The following is a 13,938-nucleotide window of genomic DNA, read 5'->3' on the forward strand; positions in this document are numbered from 1 at the left end:
GTGTTAGCCAGGATGGTCTCGATCTCCTGACCTCGTGATCCGCCCGTCTCGGCCTCCCAAAGTGCTGGGATTACAGGCTTGAGCCACCGCGCCCGGCCAATTACAAAACTTCTATCTGATAAGGGATTTATATCCAGAATATATAAAGAATTCTCCAAACTCAGCAAGAAAAATTCAATAAAAAATGGACAAATGTCTGAAGAGGGAAGATACAGAGATGGCAAATAAGTACATTAAAAAATGCTCAACCCTGTAAGTCATTAGAGAAATCTAAGTTAAAACTACAATGAAATGAATTCAACAACACATTAAAAAGATCATTCACCATGGTCAAGCAGGATTCATCCCAGAGATGCAAGGATGATTCAACATACATAAACCAATAAACATAATTTGTGACATTAACAGAACCAAGAACAAAAACCATGTGATCATTTCAACAGATGCTGAAAAGCCTTTAATAAAATTCAACATCCATTTATGATAAAAACCCTCAAAAAATTGGATATAGAAGGGACACACCTCAAAATAGTAAGACAAACTCATGGCCAACATCATACTGAACGGGGAAAAATTGAAAGCCTTTCCTCTAAGATCTGGAACAATATAAGAATGCTCATTTTTCACCACATTTCTCAACATAATACTGGAAGTCCTGGCCTCAGCAATTACAGAGGAGAAAGAAACAAAGGGCACTCAAATTGGAAAGGAAGAAGTCAAATTAATATTTTGTGCAGACTATATGATCTTATATTTAGAAAAACCTAAAGACTCCACCAAGAAACTATTAAACTTACAAACTAATTTAGTAAAGTTGCAGGATACAAAATCAACATACAAAAATCAGTAGCATTTATATACCCCAATAGTGGACAATCTAAAAAAGAAAAAAAAAAGCAATCCCATTTGCAATAGCTACAGAGAATATAAAACACCTGAGAATCAATTTAGCCAAAGATGTAAAAGATTTATACATAAAAAACTAAAAAACACTGATAAAACAAATTGAAGAGGACACAAAAAATAGTTCATATTCATGGACTGGAAAAATTAATATCGTTAAAATGACAATACTACCCAAAGTAATTTACAGATTCAATGCAATCCCTATCAAACTACCAATGACAGTCTTCAACTGCCAAAGTAATCCTGAACAACAACAACAAAAAAACCTGGAAGAATCATATTACCCAGCTTCAAAATTTACTAAAATGCTGTAGTAACCAAAATAGCATAGCATAGTACTGGCATAAAAAGACACATAGACCAATGGAACAGAATAAAAAACCCAAATATAAATCCACACATTTTCCGCTAACTCATTTTCAACAAAGGTAACCACAAACACAATGAGGAAAAGGCAGTCTCATCGATAAATGGTGCTAGGAAAACTGGATAACCGTATGCAGAAGAATGAAACTAGACCCCTATCTCTTACCATATACAAAAGCCAAATCAAAATGGATTAAAGACTTAAATCTAAAATCTGAAACTATAGAATTACTAGAAGAAAACATTGGAGAAATGCTCCAGAACACTGGTCTGGGCAAAGACTTATTGTGTAAGACCTCAAAAGTATAGGCAATAAAGAAAAAACAGACAAATGGGATTACATTAAGTTAAAAACCTTTTGCACAGCCAAGGAAACAATTCACAAAGAGACAACCCACAGAATGGAAGAAAATATTTGCAAACTATCCATCTGACAAAGGATTAATAATCAGAATATATAAGGAGCTCAAAAAAAAATCCAGTTTTAAAATGAGCACCAGATCTGAATAGACATTTCTCAAAAGATGACATTCAAATGGCCAACACATGTATGAAAAAATGTTCAACATTATTAATCAAGAAATACAAATCAAATAACAATGAGCTATCATCTCACCCCAGTTAAAATGGCATTTATCAAAAAGATGGCAATGCTGACAAGGAGTGGAGAAAGGAGAACCCTCATACACTGTTAGTGGGAAGTAAGTTAGTAAAGCCACTACAGAAAACAGTATGAAGGTTCCTCAAAAAACTAAAAATAAAACTACAATATGAGCCAGCAATTCCACTACTGGGTATATACCCAAAAGAAAGGAAATCAACATATTGAAGAAATATCTGCGCTCCATGTTTACTGCAGCACTATTCACAATAGCCAAGATATAGAATTAACTCAAGTGTCCATCAGCAGACAAATAAAGAAAATGTAGTACACATATACAATGGAATATTATTCTGCCATAAAAAAAAGAATGAAATTCTGTCATTTGCAACAAAACAGACAGAACCAGAGGACAATATGTTCAGCGAAATAAGCTAGGCATAGAAAGACAAATATCGCATGTTCTAGTATGTGGGAGTTAAAAAAAAAACAAAAACTCATGGAGATAGCAGAATGATGGTTACCAGAGGCTGGGAAGGCTAGAGGGAGAAGAGGAATGAAAAAAGGTTGATTAATCAGTGCAAATATACAATTAGAAGAAATAAGAGCTGGTGTTAATGCAGGGTTGACTATAGGTAACAATCAATTATACATTTCAAAATAGCTAGAAGAAAATAATTCAATGTTCCTAGCATAAAAAAAGAGTTTGAGGTGATGGATAGCCTAATTACCCTGATTTAATTATATGAATGTATCAAATTATCACATGTACCTTGAAAAAAGTACATCTATTATGTAGCAATTTAAAAAATAAAAATAGGAAAAAAAAAACCCACAATGAGTTACTACTACACAACCATTAGAACAGCTCAATTTTTTTTAAAAATGACAATACCAAGTACCAGTGGAAAAGTGGAGCAAACGGAAATTTACATTGCTGGTGGGATTGTATGGAAAACAGTGTAACGGTGTTCCTTGAAGTTAAAATAATTACCATATGACCCAACAATTACACATCTAGTTATATACCCAAGAGAAATGAAAACAGATACCCACACAAAAACTTGTACACAAATAGACATAGCAGTGTCATTCATAATAGTCGGAAAGTAGAAACAACCCAAATGTCCACCCCGATGAATGGATAAACAAAATGTGCCATATCCAGAGAATGAGATATTTAGCCATAAAAAGAAATGAAGTATAGATACATGCTACAACTTGGATGAACCATAAGAACATTATGCTATGTAAAGAGAGCAGACACAAAATAATACGTATTGTATGATTCCATTTATATGAAATGTCCAGAATAGGCAAATTCATAGACACAGTAGAATTAGTGGTTTCCAGGGGCTGAGCAAAGGGAGAAATGGAGAATGACTGCTAATGGGTACCAAGTTTCTTTTAGGGTGATGAAAATGTTCTAGAGTTAGACAGTGGTAACAGTTGTACAACTCTATGAATATACTAAAAACCTTTGAATTGTACATTTTAAATGGGTGAACTGGTATGTGAATTATATCTCAATAAAGCTGTTTAAAAAGCAAACAAAAAAAAAAGGACCATTCTTGGAAACTGGGATAGGAGTAAACAGAGGGGAAATAATGGGAGTGTGGAAATGATAAGAAACATCATCTTGGAGTCTAATTCAAAGTAGGGAGTGATGAGCATAGACAAGTGCCCTACTCTTTAGGAAAACTGATTTTAAAATACAGACAGGAAAACGCAACAGCATCTACCACTTATTTAGAGCTTACTAAATGCCAGTCACTGCATTAAGTGTTTTAAATGTATTAAATCCCAGCAATAGTCCTGTAAGTTAGTTATTTTTATCCCCTTTTTGATAACAAACCAACTGGTTCAGAGTGGCTCATTAACTTAACAAGAACATAAGTCAGTAAGAGGCAGAGTTGAAATTCAAATTTAAATCTGTTCAATTCCAAAACATTTGTTCTTTAATACTACACTAAACTGGAATGGAAGAAGAAAGGCAAAATATAAAAAATAAAAATACAGTCATGTGAATAATCTTTATGAGAAAATAAACAGATATTATGACTACACAGTAAATTCTCTAATAAGTTTAAGTTTTTAAAAAGACATGTAAAAACTAATTCAATACAGTCACAGATATCTAAATCATTGTGTCAAAAGACTCAAGGCTTATACAAAACCTAAAGCAAAACTGCTGAGATGAATAGAATTATTGCTTGGAGATATTATTATAATGACCAATAAAAGAAAGTAAATGTTATCCCTTTTTTTCTTGTTTTACCCAACTATGAGAACAAAGCAGAATGAACAGAAGAAATATTGTTAACCAAGAGGCAAAGCCCAAGATTAAGAACAACTGGTCATTTTTAAAGAGTTAATTCCATGCTGGGCATGGTGGCTCACGCCTGTAATCCCAGCACTTTGGGAGGCCGAGGCAGGCGGATCATGAGGTCAGGAGTTCAAGACCAGCCTGGCCAACATGGTGAAAGCCCGTCTCTACTAAAAATACAAAGAAAAATTAGCTGGGTGGTGGCGCATGCCTGTAATCCCAGCTTCTCAGGAGGCTGAGGCAGGAGAATTGCTTGAACTGGGACCTGGGAGGTGGAGGTTGTAGTGAGCTGAGATCATATGCCACTGTATTCCAGCCTGGGCTACAGAGCGAGACTCTGTCTCAAAAAAAAAAAAATAGTTAATTCCCCCATCAACCCAATTAGAGTTTGACAATACAGGCACTCTCAGTGAACTCTGGGAACTTAGCACAAGGGAACTGCCAAAAGGTGGCAGACAGGCAAATATGCCTAAAATTTCAAAAATGGAAAAGAAAAGATTCTGCTAAACACTAGAAGACATTATTAATCAGCTGGTTTCACAATCATTAGACACTACCACAAGTGTTCCAAAGAGGTCACGTAAACCACTTACTTTCTGAAGGGTTTCTGGACTGGTTAATGTAGTATATTTTGGTATCAGCAAGGTGTTAAAAAAAAAGTTTAAGAAAATCTCATGATATCCTTGTAGATTCAATGGAGAAATGAAGACGAATAAACATCAAAGTTGTTTATAACTGATGAAAGACTGTACTGTCAGATGGCTTTCAATATTTCATCCTGGTCAAAAATGTGTACTAATGACGTGAATGACAACGGAAGTTTGCTTAACCAAGATCAGACCAGATGATGGGACTGCATGCTTTAATTGTCGTACTTCCAAAATTTATGAACTATGAAAAGTAAAAGCAGTTAAGTACAAGAATGACAGAATCAAGACTAAGATATAGATTGGAATAATGAGTGCGAGTGAACAAGATTAAATGAAAGCAAGAATAAAGGTTCAAAGTCACTTAGGTTTAGCAAATCAGAATTCCAAATGCAAAAAAATGTGGTTTTTATCTGAACATAAGCTCAATGTCTGCTTTATAAAAACAACTAAACTGATTTTAAAGGATTACATTATAAGAAGTACACTACGCATATCAAAAGAAGTACTCTCTACAACCCTGAACATGTTTAGATTACAAGTTTTCTTTTTCTTTTTGAGACGGAATCTTGCTTTGTTCCCCAGGCTGGAGTGCAGTGGCATGATCTTGGCTCACTGCAAGCTCCACCTCTCGGGTTCATGCCATTCTCCTGCCTCAGCCTCCCGAGTAGCTGAGACTACAGGCTCCCGCCACCACACCCGGCTAATTTTTTGTATTTTTAGTAGAGACGGGGTTTCACCGTGTTAGCCGGGATGTTCTCGATCTCCTGACCTCGTGATCAGCCCGCCTCGGCCTCCCAAAGTGCTGGGATTACAGGCGTGAGCCACTGCGCCCGGCCAGATTACAAGTTTTCTTGACGGACTGGACAGGATCCAAAGGTTGATGACAAAATAACAGACCTGTTATCCATGAGACCTAAGTACTAAACATTAAGAAAACCAATGGAGATTTAAATAGGAATTAAAAATTCAGTCCTGCCTTCAAGGAGCTTTGGTCTTACAGGAAAGTCAGCCATGGGCAAATAAATGCAATTACTAGTGGGTACTATGGAAATGTAGATACATTATACTAAGGACTCAAACAATGAAAGACTTGAGCTTTCTTAGAAGAAAGAATTCTTCACTAAAAACGTAACTCAAAAGCTGATTTTTGTTTTTGGGGGTTTTTTTTGAGACAGGGTCTTGCTCTTTTGCCCAGGATGGAGTGCAGTGGCATGATCCCAGCTCACTACAGCCTCAAACTCCCAGGTTCAAGTGATTCTCCCATCTCAGCCTCCTGAGCAGCTGGGACTACAGGCACACACCACTGTGCCCAGCTCATTTTTTATATTTTTTGTACAGATAAGGTCTCACATTGTTGCCCAGGCTGGTCTCAAACTCCTGGGCTTAAGCAATCTGCCTGCCCCAGCCTCCCAAAGTGCTGGGATTACAGGCATGAGCCACCATGCCCAGCCTAAGCTGATTTTTGAAAGGTATTTATCCTATCAAAAATGGGCAACAATAATAAAAGCTAATATGTAAGTACTTATTACATATATCAGCTACTGTGCTACATGCTAAAGACAGTGAATCAAACAGCTATGATCTCTGCCCTCATGGAGTTTATGTTTCAATGAAAGAGAGAGAAGAGAACAAGTACAGGTTGTATATCTCTTATCCAAAATGCTTGGGACCACAGTGTTTCAAATTCTGGATATTTTTCCAGTTATTGGAATATCTGCATTATATACTTGCTCAGTTGAGCATCCCCAATTTGAAAGTTTGAACCTGAAATGTTCCAGTGAGCACTTCCTTTGAGTGTCATGTTGACAGTCAGAAAGTTTCATATTTTGGATTTTTGATTTTCAGATTTGGGACGTTTAACCTGTAATATCAAGAAAGTAAGATAAATACTGTAAGAAACAGAAGTATGCAGTGCAATGGAACACTCGACAAGAATACCTAAAGACATTTAGGGTAGTCAGGGAGGGGCTCACAAGAGTGCAAGGACTGGTAGTGGGAAGAAATGTTCCTAACAGAGGAAGGTCTAAAGATAAGACCAAGGAACTTGGCTTGTTCAGGAACTAATATTTCAATATACTAGTACACAGTTTTGAGAGCAGGGGGAGCTAGAAAAAAGGCTAGAGATATAAGCTGGTACCACATCATGCTGGTCTTTAAACAGCAAAGAGTTTGAATTTATCCTAATAGTAATAGTAAGCCATTGAAGGGTGTTAAGCAGAGAAGGAACATGGTTAAATCTGTGTGACAAAAAAATCACTCCAGCCACAACGAGGAGAATTAGAAAAAGATGAAAGAAGCCAGGAAGACCTAGCGCAAGACATGACACTGGCCTGAACTAGTCTATCTAGGCAGACGAATAAAGAGAAGTAAATATACTCCGTGTGTGTGTGTGTGTGTGTGTGTGTGTGTGTGTGTGTGTGTGTATCCAGTGACTGAGTGATACGGGGGGAGGGCACAGGAAAAATCATGTATAAGTCCCAAACTTCTTGCTTAGGACTTTATATAGACAGCAGTACCACTCACTGAGGTGGGAAATGCCAGAAGAGAATTAGGTTTGGTTTTGTTTGTTTGAGGTGGGGAGTGGGAGTAGGATGGGGAAAGAAAGGTTAAGTTATACATTTAGTGAATAAACAGAGTGCTTGTGAGACTCACAAGTAGACATTCAGATATAAAAGTCTAGAGGCAAAGAGAAAGGATCAGGCTGCAGACATCTGTAGTCCTTAGGCAACTGAGGTGAGAGTGAAGAGAATATTCTGTAGAAAGGCAAAAAAAGATCCAGGACAGAACCCTGAGATAGAATCTAGAGCAATATTAACAATTGGCCAGGCACGGTGGTTCACACCTGTAATCCTAGCACTTTAGTAGGAGGCCGAGGCGGGCAGATCACAAGGTCAGGAGTTTGAGACCAGCTTGGCCAATATGGGGAAACCCTGTCTCTACTAAAAGTACAAAAATTAGCCTGGCATGGTGGTGGGTGCCTGTAGTCCCAGCTACTAGGGAGGCTGAGGCAGGAGAATCGCTTGAACTTGGGAGGCGGAAGTTGTAGTGAGCCGAGATCGTGCCACTGTACTCCAGCCTGGGTGACAGAGCAAGACCTGGACTCAAAAAAAAAAGAAAGAAAAAAAGAAAAATACTAACAATTAAAGGGAAGCCTAAGAAAAGGGACTTGCATAATACAGAGAATTCAGCCCAAAGAGCAGATGTAAAAATGGAAGACTATGAAATCGCAGAAGTTAGGGAAAGAGTTTCAAAGGCAAGAAAATCAGCAATGCTAATTACTGCCAAACAAAGCAGTGAAGAAATTATTTCACCAGACTGAGCAACAAATGGATTCATGCCCCAAGAGCAATTTATTGGTACAAGCCATAGACTGAGGAGTGAGTGGAAGTTGATGAAATAAAGCATGGACAACTCTTTTGAGAAGTTGGGTTTTGAAGGAAAAGTGTGAACAAAATTGGTAACTCAAGAAGGACACGGGACCAAGAGAAGGAGTATTTATGTGCACACAAATCTGTGTTAATGACTGCAAATGCATCTGAGCATGTGTATGGTACACAGGTGCACACATAGCAGCACATGAAATTGTAAATGAGAAGGAAAGAGTCTGAAGACTGAAAAATACAAGAATAAAAATCACAAAACAAGTCTCTGAAAAGGCAGATGATGCGCTACCAAGCATAAGTAAAGGGATTAGTCTCAGGGAAAATGGCATTTCCATAGTAAGAGGACAGATAATCAAAAGGATAGGTGTAACAACAGGTAAAAGCATTTTCAAATTTAGGACATCAGCTTGAGGGAGTTCTCATCTGATGATTTCTCTTTTATGTAATATTTAAAAGACAAGGTCATCCACAGGCAGAGAAGACAGTATACAAGCAGAGATTTGAGAAGAGCAGAAAATGAAAATGGCCATTGCAGAGACCAGGGCAGTGTACCGTCTTAGGAAATAATAAACTGTCAGCAAGGCTGAGGTTCTTGTTGAGGTCTGTGCCAAGAATTAATACAAGTACCAATGCGTAGGGGGTGTTTTTCTCCAGGTGCAGTCAATAGCCTGGAAATAGCATAAAAAGGGCAGACTGCTGCATTCAACCAGAACTAGAGTTTTGTCAAGCAGATATGACAGCACAGTGAGGCAAGCAACTCAAGGACACCTGTAAGAGGGTGGTTAAAGTGATGGACTATGGCATCTAAGCTGATCAGGAACGCAGTTAAGACTAGAAAGGGCAGATCGCAAGAAAGTAGACCTATGGACTAAAAAACCTAAAAAAGGGTACAAAGTACACTAGGAATAACTGAGTAAAAGAGGAAAGGAGGTCATGGTTAGATAATAAAATATCTGAATGTATTATTTCAGAAGTAGAGCAATTCCTGGTGATTACGAGGCACAGTGGCTCTAAAATGGAGAGAGGTCATTGGAATTGTGTGGAAAGCTGCCAAATGGACAAGAAGGGAGAACAAGGCAGACAGAAGGTCTAAAATAACATGGTGTTCAGAGAAATGCAAGTAGTTTGACATTTCTAAAACCTAAGAGGCCTCAAGATGAGGATAGAGAAGGGAAGAGCCAAATCATGTATGTCATGGTAAAGAGAATAATCTTTATCTGGAATGCAATTTGCTTAGGATAAAAGCTGTCCTCAAATATCTGAATGGCTGTCATATTAAAAAAGAATTAGACCAGTTCTAGGAAATAGGAGGGTGGAAGGTACAAGGAAACAGACTAAAATAAAGAAGAACATTCTAAATGAGTAAATAAATAGGCTGTCTTGAAAAAAACAAAAGTAAACTCTTTATTACTAGAAGTGTTCAAGCAAAACTCAATGCTGATCAGCCTATAATGTTATACAAAGAATCAAAAAGGTGACCTTTAAGTCCCTTCCAACTCCAAGGAGGTAATAAGAGGCAGAAAGACAACACTTACCAATTCTACACCTATTACTCCTGCACCAATAACAACCATCTTTTCTGGAACTTTTTTTAAAGATAAAGCACCTGTAGATGACACTATTGTATCTTCATCAATCTGTAAGAAAAACAAAAGATATAATCAAAATAATCTGAAAAAACCTAGTACAGTCGACCCTCCATATCCATGGGTTCTGAATTTGCAGATTTAACCAACCATGCATTGAAAATATTCAGAAAAAAAATTGATGGTTGCATCTGTACCAAACATGTAAAGATGGGTTTTTTGGTCATTATTCCCTAAACAATACGGTATAAGAACTACTTGCATAGCATTTACAGTGTATTAGGTATTATAAGTAACCTAGAGATGACTTAAAGTATACAGGAGGAAGTATGCAGATTATATGCAAATACTATGTCATTTTATGTAAGGCACTTGAGCATCTGTGGGTTTTGGTATCCAAGAGGGGGTCCTAGAACCAATCCACGAAGGATATGAAGAGATAAATGTATTTATAAACTGTGATCTCAGCAGAATCACTAAAAATACTAAGTCATTTATTTGTTTTGAGGTATCTATATACCTAATTTCATCAAACTCATTAAAAATGCTGACTTTAAATTTTATCCTCCAATATTCCAAACGCAATGGTCAATTTTAACTTCATACTGTACTCAAACATATCTTAATATAAAGTGTTCTATAGCTGGTCAAAATCACTGCAGAATAAAGACAGGTTAACTTCCCAAAGCTGAATGACCATCAAAATATAGTATTTCAGTCAGAAATCTCTCAAAGTTCACAAATAGCAAAAATAATTTATAAAACGTATTTCTAAAGAAAAGTTGTAATGGTTGTAAATTACGAAGCATAAATACCGTGATTCCAGGAAAAGGAGTAACTTCTGAACCCGTAGCTATAAGAATGTTCTTTGTATCAACAACCTGAGTGCCGCCATCAACTTTCGTAGCAGTGACTTGATTTTTGCCAGTTATCTTTCCATATCCATTGACATGAACAACCTTTATGAAATAATGTTTATAAATTCACAAAGTTTAAAGTAATTTGTTTGATGAATCATTCGAAGGAAAAATTACTCTGTAAATAATTTATCTAAAACAAAATGCTTCCTTACTCAGTAATGCTACACCATGGTGCAGCAAAACATGTGATATATGTCAGGGAAATCTATTTCAGGTTAGCAAGCTCTTTTAAATTAAATAAATATTCCCCTGTAACCAAGTTCAAATATCATCACTCCATAATGCAAAGTTTAATGTGTATTCAAAGTAAAGCAGAAATCTGAATATTAAACACTGACCTTATTCTGTTTGAATAAGTGGGCAATTCCACCTGTTAAAGCTTTTACTGCAGTACTCTTCTGCTCCATCATCTTGTCTAAATTCAAGCGAACTTCGGACACTGTAATTTGTTAAATTAATCTTTAGTCCTTAGCTAAATTCTTGAAGCACTGTGCAGTGTTTTTCACTCACCAACTGGAAAATTTCAACCTAATGCTCATAAAAGCCAGTATTAAAGTTTCAAAACGTAATAACTTATAATTATAGCTGACAAAGTTTAATCACCTAGGTTTTAATCACTCATTCAACTCAGAAGAGAACTCTGAAGCAACAGTATTTGATAAAAATGCTCAACTCAATTAAACTTTAGAGGTATGAAGGGTATCTTAGAAAGTACCTCATATAACAACCAACACATATCTTAGAGATAAGGAAAAAGAGATTCTGAGAGACTTCTGATTTACCCAAGGTCACAGAGCTAGGATGTGAAAGCCTTGCCTACAATGCAGGTCTCCTGACTACTCCTAGCTCTTCTTTCTTTACATCATTCCATTTTTCATCTAGTATGATATTCTATATGCTTTAGTGCGTACACATCATCTCTATACCCAATGGATTGCCTGTAAGTAGCCCCTCAAACCTACCTCTGTAAAGAAACAAATGAAGGAAAAGTAACAACCCAAGGTTATGACTAGGTCCTGCCCAGAAGAGACTACCTTTCTGGAAGTACCTACCAACAACAATAATTGGAGACAAAAGATTAAAACAGCTCAAAAAGTATATCAGGAGACAAGATATGTTATGAAATGTCCTTTTCCTTTTCCGCTATGCCTCAATCTTTCTCTCTAATTTTTCTACTACCAAAAGCTTAAGTGGGCCTTCCTTCCGTCCTCTGTCTCCCCATAGTACTCAGGAATCCAGCCTTCTCAGTGATCTCCAAGTTTCAGGAAATGAAAACTGACTCTTCAAAACACATAAAGGCAAACCTCAGGAAAAGTTGGCAAAGGAACAGAAGATATAATGGTAGAAATATGGATTTGCAAAGTTAGGCTTGGTTATACTTGGCTGGGAGAAATCTGGATTTAGGCCTTCCTTTTAAGTAAATCTCTCCATATTTTGAGATTCTTTATTTTACTTTTCCTTCACTAAACATCTATTATACATACATTAGACACACTTAAGTCTTTAGACTTAAGAGCCAAGTCAAGCAGTCTGGTTATGTCATTAAGTATGAAAACTATACTTACTTTCAATTCCTCTAGATGCAAAATCTTTTCCATGGGCCATATGGTAATAATGAGAGTTGTTCAATAAAGCCTAAAGGAAATTAAAAGATTAAATTATCAAATATTCATACATAGACTTCAAATAATCAAAAGGCACTTATGAAATGATAGTCTCTTTCTTTTTATTTTTTGAGACAGAGTTTCGCTCTTTTTGCCCAAGCTGGAGTGCAATAGTGCAATCTTGGCTCACCACAACCTCCGCCTCCCGGGCTCAAGCAATTCTCCCTCGGACTACAGGCAAGCGCCACCACACCTGGCTAATTTTGTATTTTTAGTAGAGATGGGGTTTCTCCATGTTGGTCAGGCTGGTTTTGAACTCCCGACCTCAGGTTCCCAAAGTGCTGGGATTACAGGGGTGAGCCACCGCGCCTGGCCGATATTCTCTTTCAAATGTTCTCACCACAAAAATGGTAGGTAATGAATATGTTAATTAGCTTGACTAAATTATTCCACATTATAGTCATAAATCATAACACCACTTTGTACGCCATAAATATATACAATTGTAATCTGTCACTTTACAATAAAAATTTAAAAAGAAGTTAAAAAAAGACATGGCATTCTCTACATGGAATAGTACATGGGACTACACCAATTCAGTTTCTCTTATTAATCAAAGACAGACAATAATGATGTGAAAAACATTCAACAAAAAAGAATAAAAAGACTTTTACTTTCTTTAAAAGTAAAGGCATAAGTACACACTTCAGGGTGGCAGGTGAAAAAGGCAGTCATGTTTACATACATAAAGGACCTAAAAGAACAATTTACTTACTATCTATTATCTGTTACATTGGTGAAGGAAAGATAAAGAGAAAAAATGAGAACATCAGAGTCTGTCTGAGTCGAAAGCTAGGCATTCTGAGACAAGGAAGCTATTTCAGGAATGAGCGGCAGACTTGTGACAGCACTCTTTAAGTTTTACAAAAGAGAAGTGTGTTTTTTATCATTCTTTTTTTTCTCTGTGTGAAATGTGCCACAACTTGGATTGTTTTTTAACAAGTGTATTTGTCTAATCTAGTCTCAATCCATCCTTCTAGTTGGTTGCTAGCCAAAAACAATCTCTGCGCTGTACAAAACATATGCTCACCTTAGAAGGAATACAACCAACATTCAAGCACGTTCCACCAAGTGTTTCATTTTTCTCAACGCAGACTGTCTACAACCAAAGAAAATATTATTTAACTGCACATAACCCCAATGTTTCAGATCACTAAAATTCCAAATATATGTCTTAATTTGTCTACAAAACAAGCTATTTGAGCTGTGTTTTCAAAGAGACTAAAATATATAGTCCTTTATAATTTACCATTTGAATAACAATAAACTCTTTTGGGCTAACCCAAAAGTGAATTATTCTAAAAGATATTTTTGTGTGCTTAACATTACCAAATACACGCTTTTAGTTCCATCACTGTATCTTCCAAAGTGTGATTAGAAGTCAAAATGAAAAGTACTGGGAAGAGAAGAAAACTAATAGATTTCACTTTCCATTCCAAGAGAATACTATAACCAAATAAACCTAATCTTTATTAGTCTCAGGCTTACAAGTTATTTATACAGTTAAGAAAGTATTTACCATGTTTTTGCCCGCAA

General features: G+C 36.6%; 1 protein-coding gene across 1 annotated transcript in view; it reads right to left on the minus strand.

Annotated features, from left to right (window-relative positions):
- Nucleotides 1–13,938, minus strand: part of DLD (dihydrolipoamide dehydrogenase) — a 30,258-nt gene that overhangs the window by 5,890 nt on the left and 10,430 nt on the right. The window contains 5 exon segments of the mRNA XM_017889570.1: nucleotides 9,768–9,869; nucleotides 10,634–10,777; nucleotides 11,077–11,177; nucleotides 12,304–12,373; nucleotides 13,433–13,501. Of these exon segments, the coding sequence (XP_017745059.1) occupies nucleotides 9,768–9,869; nucleotides 10,634–10,777; nucleotides 11,077–11,177; nucleotides 12,304–12,373; nucleotides 13,433–13,501 (486 nt within the window).

Source organism: Rhinopithecus bieti, unplaced genomic scaffold (genome assembly GCF_001698545.2).
Source record: "Rhinopithecus bieti isolate Rb0 unplaced genomic scaffold, ASM169854v2 scaffold_18688, whole genome shotgun sequence".
In the NCBI taxonomy this organism is placed as follows: Eukaryota; Metazoa; Chordata; class Mammalia; order Primates; family Cercopithecidae; genus Rhinopithecus; species Rhinopithecus bieti.